Source organism: Pungitius pungitius, chromosome 5, assembly GCF_949316345.1.
Source record: "Pungitius pungitius chromosome 5, fPunPun2.1, whole genome shotgun sequence".
NCBI lineage: Eukaryota > Metazoa > Chordata > Actinopteri > Perciformes > Gasterosteidae > Pungitius > Pungitius pungitius.
In genome coordinates, this window is record NC_084904.1 from 22350944 (window position 1) to 22360743 (window position 9800).

General features: G+C 47.0%; 1 protein-coding gene across 2 annotated transcripts in view; it reads left to right on the forward strand.

Moving 5' to 3' along the window:
- Positions 1-8477, forward strand: part of LOC119225150 (protein unc-13 homolog B) — a 30795-nt gene extending 22318 nt beyond the window's left edge. Inside the window, exons 19-29 of one of the 2 annotated variants that reach the window (XM_062562621.1) lie at positions 2005-2031; positions 3589-3677; positions 3778-3915; positions 4014-4137; positions 4981-5025; positions 5323-5394; positions 5564-5711; positions 5814-5870; positions 6116-6199; positions 6520-6679; positions 6765-8477. In XM_062562621.1, coding sequence (XP_062418605.1) covers positions 2005-2031; positions 3589-3677; positions 3778-3915; positions 4014-4137; positions 4981-5025; positions 5323-5394; positions 5564-5711; positions 5814-5870; positions 6116-6199; positions 6520-6679; positions 6765-7047 — 1227 coding nt within the window. In that variant the 3' untranslated portion in view covers positions 7048-8477. The remainder of the gene's footprint in view (positions 1-2004; positions 2032-3588; positions 3678-3777; positions 3916-4013; positions 4138-4980; positions 5026-5322; positions 5395-5563; positions 5712-5813; positions 5871-6115; positions 6200-6519; positions 6680-6764) is intronic. The other variant, XM_062562622.1, reaches the window with a different exon arrangement.
- Positions 8478-9800: the final 1323 nt, after the last annotated feature.

Here is a 9800-nt window from a genome sequence, read left to right on the forward strand (position 1 = left end):
TGATTAACCTTCAGATGTGGAGCATTTAGTGGCTAAAGAGGCGGATTTTTTCCCTCAGTAGTTGTTGACTGACAAAATAATGGACGGCATTTTTTTTAAAGAAAGCAATGAAAAATAATCATTCATATGATGATAGCAACTTTATTCACTGTATGTATCATATTTTTTTAAACAACTGTTACAAAATAATAATATAATTGCAAAAGTAAAGATAATGGTCTGTGGTCAGATGTTAATCTCGCTCAAATAAACACGGTGGCCCCTAAAATAACTCGAATCAGAGACGTGAGCTTCCAGGCTGAAGATATAAAACCTGTGAGTCAGCAGACCTGGGCCTCTGAGGCGTCTCACCTGAGAACAACAATAGGCTTTATTAATAATACCTGTCTGGAGGGAACGGAGGCTAACGGGAAGGTGAACCGAATGAAAACTGGGCAGAAGGAGTGTGTCTGATGTGATGTCAGCGTGTGGATGGAGGTTGGTGCTGAAGCTTCTATCATCTGAGCTCACTGACTCATGTGTGTCCCTGCAGGCTGAGAAGAAGGATAAAGAGAAGCAGGTTGGTTTCTGATCCCTCACGCCTCTCTTCTGATTCTCATCTGAATTCACATATTTTAGAAGCTAGCTCGGTAGAAAGAGAGATGTTGTCAGTGTAGACTCTCTGTTCAAACATCTTCTTTTCCTTCCTTTGCTCCAAGGAGGACGCTAAGAGCAAACAGGTAGGTCCTGGAAGCTCATCCTCCCTTTGGAGATCTTTTGATCCACCAGTGCAGAACTGGACCCGAGGGGCTTCGTTCATGAAGCTCTCTGTAGCTGCTCCTGTCTCCATAACTGGTGTTGATGTTTGATGAGCTCGTCACAGACCAACGTAGAAAGGGAAGCTCCACAGGAGCATTGTGATCACCTGTCAATCACTCAGGATGATTGACGGGTTGGGTTCATTGGGTTAAACAGGTGACACTCTAGATCTGTTGTTGTTGTCTTCACCGTACTATTTTTTATCAAGTCATGAGAAAAGTCAATTGATTTCCAAGAAAGACTTAAAAAATTGGTTGACTTACCGATTTCCCAGAATGCAGTTCAAAGAACCGTTTAATTTGGCCGTCGGCAGCACAGACGCATTCAATGTCTTTCATTCTGTCTTTTTTTTTTTTCTTTCTTTGAGCTCAGTCAGTTTGTTCCTGTGATGCGTTGTATGCAAATTGTTGACTTATTGTTGCGCTCGGCATATTTACAAGTCACACAGGGATGAAAAAAGGTGAACAACTCGACTGTGGGGGACAATTGTCTAATTCCTTTCTTTGTGTTGTTTTTCTTCACTAGTCGAAGGAGGAAGTAAACAAGGTTTGTTTGTGACATTCGTCTCCCTTTTCCCTCCGATCCCCCTCATGAATAGAAGCTCCGGGGCTTTTATGGTCTAATAGCAAAACCCGCCTTCCATCAATGCTGCAGGTAGAATTTATAAAGTAGGAGAATCAATCTTTCCATCCGGAGAAATGAACAAATGACGCATCTACGGATGTCAGGCAGACAAACTCACATTTATCGACACGTGCCATGCTGTTTTCATTCTTCCTCGCACACGCAAAGCACACGACGACGATGCACATCACATGGCAGTGACCTGTCTCAAGTGTGTGTTGTTGTCAAAGCAACGTGAACGTGTGCGACAGGAAACGCGCGTCTCGTATCTGCTGAATGCCTCCGTTATGGGAGGAAGCAGCGAAGCCAACAGCGATGAGAAATGAAACTCAAGAAGTCGGTTCTCCCCTTTGACTTGTTGCTCCCCGATAAACCAGAGGCAATAAATGTGAAGCTTTTATTAAAATCACCCACTCACTGTTACCCAAAGCACCAGACTGCCCCCCCCCCCCCTTTTTTTCCTGCTGCACACAACCTCTGCGTCTGGGACGTTGCTGTTTTTGCGTAACGTGTGTGTGACTTTCGTTTTCATGTTTCTGTCTTCTTTCTCGTTTCTTTCCCTCTTTCTGTCTCTCCGAGAAGACTGAAGCCACAGCTGCCACGAAGAAGGTACAGTTGTGTGCTGGAGACAGAATCCTGTGGTTGTAGTGTGTGTGTGTGTGTGCTTTTGTTTTTAAAAGCATTCTTCTTATAGATTAGTTTTTTCCTCTTTAATTGTCCTGCTGTGCATGTTTTGAAGGAATCATGTGTGTACTTACATGAAGTCTGATGTAGAACACCTGAACGAGCCAAAAGCTTTTATATAATAATATAAATGAATCTATATTAAAATGTGGAGCACCATGGACACGTGACATAGAGCTCTGCTCATTCTGAGGCTGTTGGAAGTGTAATTTTTGTTCTTGCTGACTTCCTGCTGCTTCCATTGTTCTTCCTGAGCGAGACACTTCCTGGACCTGATGTCTGTAGATGATGATGTAGTGAGATTGAGTTCCCGCCCGTCTCCTCATCCAACAGAGTAAACGGTGTGAGAGAAACCAAACGTCTGCACCAGTTCACAGAATCCTGATGAAAGGCCCTTTTTATGTGTGTTCACCTACTAAAGGAAACATAAATGTTTCTGTTTAGGGTTTAGTGCTCGAGTCACGTGACCGATACGTCCATGTTGACTGTGAGTGACCCTGGGGGGTACGACAGAAACCCATCTTATTATATCTGCACTTGAGTCATCCTCCTGTCGCAGATCTGAGAGGATTCCATGATTTCATCCCTCTCTCAAGGACACCTCAAACAAACACACACACACAGTCACACACACACACAGTCAGACACACACACCTCCAGGAGCCCGTAGAGATGCTCGACCGTGCCTTTGCACTTCTCATAAACACACTTCGTTAATCTGGATTGGGACCAAGAAGGAGGCGGAACTTTCACTCCACTCAACATTTTTCAATTAAACAGGCGAGAGACACTAAAACGCTGTCGCCTCAAAGTCACGGCCCTCTTTAGTCCAATTATATGCTCTGGCGCTGCGCCCGGCGTCCTCTCCCTAATGGCTCCGCTGCAGCGTTATGGACGCCGCTCGCTCCACAGAGACACTTCGGGATGTCTTCCCGTCTCGGCTCAAAGCAACGCGTACGTGAGGTCCAGCGTGCTGCTGAGCCGTGTTCTACACCCTCTTACTGGAGGCCTGATGGCACGCTGCTATAATGGAGCGTTTGGGATTCAACGTGATGACAAAGAGGCTGCAGGAGCCTCACAATGAGTGCGTTGAAACGTGTCCACCGAGGTACGAGGACCGCCCAGGTGGACCAGAGAAGGACAGATCTGTGGGTATCTCACATCTCGCTGGAATAAGGAGGGAGACATTTGAGCAGCGTCCTCCTTATTTCCTCTTTCAATCCTGAGCTGCACTTTGCTTCCCACCAGGTTTACTGAGTTCCGTCTGTTAAAGAGTGACAGCCTCCTGCTGTCAAATGAGCTCCACATATAATGTCAAAAAATATGAAAATGTCAGCCTTTCGTATGTTCCCAGCTTCAGGAAGGGCCATGCTAAGATTTTATTTATTTGGCAAAACAATCTGTTGATTGATACACATATAAATAAATGTGTGTAACTGATGGTAGACTTGAACTAACCAGTTGTCACCTTTCTCCTTGTAGCTGGATACGGAGGCAGCCGACATCCTCAATGAGCTGCAGGTGAAGCTCAACACTTACCTGGACAACTTCAGTATCGTGTTTGCCAAGAGGTAACGTGTGCCAGCACACACACCGACACACACACACGCACACGCACACACACAGCCCTGCAGAAGTAAGTTGCCCTCTGCGTGTGTCTCTCCTCATCAGTTTCCAGGCTCGCATTAACTCCTGCATGCGTCAGATGGCTGAGATCCTGTACCAGATCAAAGGCCCCCCCAACCACAACACGGCCGAGGCCGACGCCGACAACATGCTGAGGCCCCTCATGGAGTTCCTGGATGGGAAGTAAGGGGACGACACACAACACACGCACAACGGCACGCGCAGCGGCCTGGTGAGAAGTGCGTCACTGACCTCTACCATGACCTCTGTGTGGGATCCAGTCTCAGCATCTTCGCGGATATTTGTGAGAAGACGGTGCTGAAGAGGATCCTGAAGGACCTGTGGAAGATGGTCCTGAGCAGCCTGGAGAAGTCCATCGTCCTGCCGCAGAGCAACGACAGCCTGGTGGGAACGAGCACAAACTCACAAACTCACATCGTTTCATCCCGGGAGAGAAATCGATAAACAGAAGCCGAAATATCGTCTTTTTTGTTCCTTGTCAAAGTCGTCCTGTATCAGGAGGTTTAAAAGTGGTCCTTACAAAGAGAGTAGAAAGAGGCACAAGAGAATTAAACATGATGAGTAATCCATATTCCTCATTTCTTTCATTCTGTACCCACTGATGAGAGTAAATCAATATCATTATATTTGTTCTCTGCACCCACACACACACACACACACACACCATTTTAGCCACTTATGTTGTTTTTTCGCATTGATTTCTTTACAAACACATTTTTTTAAAGTTCTGTTTTTGTCTTGTTGAAAGCTGGCAGTAAAACTCTTATTTCTGAAAATCTACCATAACGCACAAAGTGGACGAATTCACTCACTTTCACATTGTTGTTGTTGTTTTTGTGTCTTCTGAAAGCTGAATGAATGAATCAAGCGGACAAGTTCCTCCAAATGCTCTAAAATAGCGACGCTTTTTCCTTGTTACAAATTATTTTTACAAAAACATCCGCATGCACAATGTTTACCGTTATTAATCAAATATTAAGGTCTCTCCAAAGTGGTGAATGGAGGCTGTGGTAGTAAATCTGCAGAGAGATATCAGTATACGTCACATACACACAGATACATGTGTCTCTATGTGTGTGGGGTCTCAGCTCCAGTGAGATCAGCAGCTGTGTTCTGCTGCCACCTCCTGGTGGAAAAGCTCCAGTTGGAGTTCCTCCGTTAATGTGAAGGTCACACTGAATGAAGCATGAACCCATCACCATATGAACCTTCTCTCTCTCTCTGCAGGGTGCCCAGCTCCTCACAGCGGCCAAAGGACTGTCCAATCTCAAGGTAACACACAGGCGGGCTGTAGAAAAGGGGCGTTTGTTTTGTTCACTTGGAGCTGGTCCGTGGCGTTTATCTGCGACTAGCGCCCAGCCTTTTAGGGTCGTCCTCGCGCACAGGAAGTCTCAGCACCACGGACAGCGCCACAAAGACCTCGTTCAGATTAAAGATCAATGGCATTTTGAAAGTGGGCCACATGCCGAAAAACCATGTTGCAAATAACGAGTAAATGTGTAGTTATTTAATGTTTGATAGTGTGTCTGATGTCTGTGACCTGTGACCTTTGACCTGTGGTCGCTGCAGGGCGGCGGTGAAGCCAAAACGCTGACGCCCAAACAGTGCATCATCATCGACGCCGGGCTGGAGACCATCAAGGTTGGTCCGATTCATGTGGCTTCATTAAAGCATGTAGTTCAGCACCAATCACCTCTTTGTAACCCACTCAGACAAAGGGAACACAGACCCTGCATCATTTTCTGCACTTTTTAACTGTTGGCACCAGATAACTGTAGGATTCATTTGTCGCCTCTCTGGTTTCTTCCAGCAATACTTTCACGCGGGAGGAAACGGGCTGAAGAAGACGTTCGTGGAGAAGAGTCCTGAACTGGCTTCTCTGCGTTACGCCCTCTCTCTCTACTCGCAGAGCACCGACGCCCTCATCAAGACCTTCGTCACCACGCAGCACTCCCAAGGTCCTCAATCACACACACACACACACCTACACACACACTGCATACACAGCATGTTCAGATAGCTGGTGTCCTAAACCTCTGTGCTCCTTCCTGTCCTCTCAGTGCATGATGGGATGGGCATCAGAATCACCGGCAGTGAGAAGATCCGACCCGATAGAGGTGAGTCCACTCGGGTTTCACTTGAAGCCCTTGAGCTTCGTTGCAGGGTTCTTTGGAGAAAAATACAGGTTCATGACATTTTGCATGCCAAAAAGTTGCATTTCTCAAGTATTTTTTTATGTATGAAAAGGATTCTGTGCTTGTGGCCCAAAGCAGAGCTGTGACATGAGAAGCTGCAGCTTCATCAGAATGAACAGAGGCTGTTGTTCATGTTACTGTGTGACCTGCTGCTTTGTGTCCTGCAGGCCCGGGGGTGGAGAAGCCCATCGGAGAGGCCCTTCTGCAGATCGACATGATGCTCGGCAAGGAACGCAAAGTCAGCGTCAGAGGTGAGACCCCAAAGTCCAAAGGACATTTACGAGCTCAACGCTCTCAGCTACACAGGGTCCAGAACCGGAGCTCCTTCACACTCGGGTCTTAAATCCATCACTGAGTCAGCTGAGACCTTTAGGGCTCATTCCGGTGGTTTCTGTGTTTTAGCCCATTCATCCCCCATGAGCTTTGACCCCTTTAGTCCACATGGACAGACTCAAGACGTCATAGAAGCTCCTTCTGGTGACTTTAAATCCACTTCTGGATCAGTTGAAGCACCCTTAAAGTCAACCCACCTCTCTCCCCTTCTGCTCCCCCCACGCCTCCGCCCATCCAGTCATCGCGGTGAACGACATGAAGTGGCAGACGTCGGGGATGTTCCGGCCCTTCGTCGACGTGGCCATGGTCGGCCCCTTCCTGGGCGACAAGAAGCGCAAGTTCACCACCAAGTCCAAGAACAACTGCTGGTCGGCCAAGTTCAACGAGGCCTTCCAGTTGTGAGTCCCACATGTGACCTGTGACATCTGGAGCGTGTGTCTGGAGATGAGAGTCTGATTGTTGCCCCCCCCCTCTGCCCCGTAGCGTCCTGGGTAAGGAGTCCCCGGACTGCTACGAGCTGCAGGTGACGGTGAAGGACTACTGCTTCGGCCGGGCGGACCGCGTGGTGGGCGTGGCCGTGGTTCAGCTGCGCGACGTCGCCGACCGCAAGAGCTGCGTGTGCTGGTGCCCGCTGGGGCCGCGCATCCACACCGACGAGACGGGCCTCACCGTGATGCGCATCCTGTCCCAGCGGCCCGCCGACGAGGTGGCCAAGGAGGTCGTCAGGCTGAAGGCGGAGACCCGTCCCGCGGAGGAGGGCAGATGAGCGGGAGGCGCGATGGGGAGAGAGACGGTGACGCGGGTCACGGTCAGCGTTTGAGAGGCGGGGCTTCGGCCATGGTCCTTGTCCTCAGAGAACATGGACCTCTGAAGCCTCTGACCCAGGGGGGGTCCTCCTAAAGCAGTTCATCCTGACTGCTCTTAGACATCTATTGATCCTGAACAACTATGACATCATGTGAGAGTGAGTTGGTGGAAGCAAACCAACATTCTTGTGCTGTCTGAGCCTTTGAGGCCTTTTGACTGCAAACACACGTCGACATGGAAGCAGCTGATTAGTGTCACGTGACCAAATGTGTGGACAAAAGTCAAACATAATACAGTTATTTTTCATTTCACGTGACGTGAAGTGAGACGTTACATCAGAAATAATCAGAACACGTCAAACCAGAGTGAATAGTATGAAGTCACAGAGTTTCTAGAGAGTTTGCTGAAGGAGATCTTGTGTAACTGCAGTCAAGATGATGTGTGTCAAGATGCTTTTAATTTGTGTCGCCTCTTCGTGGTGAACCTGTTTCTCCTGAAGATAAAAACCATGAGAAGTCGTCACATTGAGATATGAACTCATATCAGTTCTTATGAAATATGCCTTAAAAAAGAAGCGTCCTCAGTGGGATTCAGAGAGACTTCGTTTCTATGACACTGCAAAGGATTCTGGGTAAACTAGTTAGAAGTCTCTGACAGACCTCTGGACTGTGGCCCAGTGAGGACAAATGGTGTCAAAGTGTGACTGTGGACTCTGAACGGACACAACCGAGAGGCCACCACCTTCTTCCAGGGGTCAAATCAAAGCGACCTCTGGCTGTTTGATGTTTGTTCTGCAGCTTTAAATGGGATGAGGACAGGACGTCTCTCAGCCTTGTCCTGCACACTGTAGCCACTGTGTGTTTGTGAGCATCGGATCGCTGTCTCTGCATCATCGGCTCTACAAACTGGGATGAAACAATGAGCCCCGCAGGCGGCTTGTTTAATGTGTGTAACCGGGTTCCATCCACACTCGTTGTGTGTCGACCACGTGCCAAGGAGCGCCAGTGTCGTCGTGTCGTCAGCGGACCGGTGCGGCCGTCCTGGATGTCCCCGATTCTCACTGCACGCTCTGCCAAAAGTAGCTCCAGAGGTTCTGGGTGGCGTTCAGATGGAACCAGTTGAGAGAGGGAACCATGGCTGGTCTGTGGTGTGAGTGACTCTACAACGGCCTCCGCTGCACTGACCACTGACCTCGTGCCCTCTGTTCACAACTAACAACGGGACCACAGCATGTAGTTATTGTGCACTAAGTACCAGAAGGGTGAATTCTTCCTGTATGTACTGTGAAACATGGAGATTGATCACATAGATGTAAAGTAGGTCTCATTATTCTAATGTGACATATGATGAATAAACCTGTAACAATATTTTGTACATAAAACCTTTGTGAATCAATGCAGTGTGTCCTGTCCTTTGTCCCCTCACTGAGACATATGGACAGTACTTTGCCAGGACACATCTGTCTCTCATCAGTGTTTCTAATGAACAGAACAGACCTCAGACCAGCGTCCATCTGCAGACTTCACTGCACAAAGAGTCAAAGACACTCATGAGACATTTCAACCTGCCATAGTAGCAAAGTACATTATTCAAAAAGGTGCTTTAGTTTCACTTTAGTGTGAAAATATTCAGACCACCGCTGGTTGAAATAAGATGAAGAAGAGACCGACAACATTAGTTACTTGTTGATCAAATGCTCATCAGAGATGTGAAGCTCTCTTGTGCCTCTAGAGGGAGAATCACCATGTTTCATCACACTGAAGCTCTTCTCCATTTTAAACCTGTCCTCCTGTGACTGCCCACAATGTGACGTCATTTAAGGAAACTAATAATGAAGGTGTTCTCATAACTTAAAATGGTGTCTGGTGTTGACACTCTGCTGCTCTTTGGACCTCAGGAGGCCCCCAGTAGAACTGTGAGAGGCTTCAGGGACACGGGGCCCAAAGTCTGCGGGGAGTCAAACTCCGGTCCTGGTGTTTCTCCACCAGTCTTATTCCACCATGATACAATATATATATATATATATATACTTAATATTATGTTGTCGAAAGAAATTAAAAACATAAAACATTACAATAATGAAATCTAAAGAACAAGAGAATGAAAATCATAATGTAAATATAAATATATAAATCTCTTTTGACTTTCCTGCAGCTTGTTTCCACAGTTCTGGTGTTTTTCCTCTTTGGGGGGTTGATGGAGGAATTTGTGTTCTACATTCAGTCACATTTTACTGTACGTAAGCAGGCTTCTTTATAGCTGTTCTTACCCACAATCCTTTGCACAGCAGGTATCTGAGCCAGAGGGTTCAAGGTACCATATATACTGGCATTGAATCCTGCATCTAACAACATGCAGTTCGTCATAAAGGTAAATGATTTATTGCTCAGCTTCACCTTCCTGTTACCTTCAAACGTACCGACATCTTTTACCGTTGGGGTCAATTTAAAACTCCTGAAAATTATTATTATTTAAGAGGTTCCCAATGTTTATGAGTTTTGTGTTTGTTTGTTCACTACCTAGATGGTAAAGTACTTGTTACACCACTATGGAGAAATATGCAGATCAGCATAAAATCTCACTGATGAAAACATGAAAGTAGTTTAGAGATAAATATTCCCTTCCAGAGTCAGCAGCCCAAAGGCTTCCTGTTGCTTCTTCTTCTTCTTCTTCTTCTTGTACACTGCTGCCACAATGAGGACCCAATGTAGG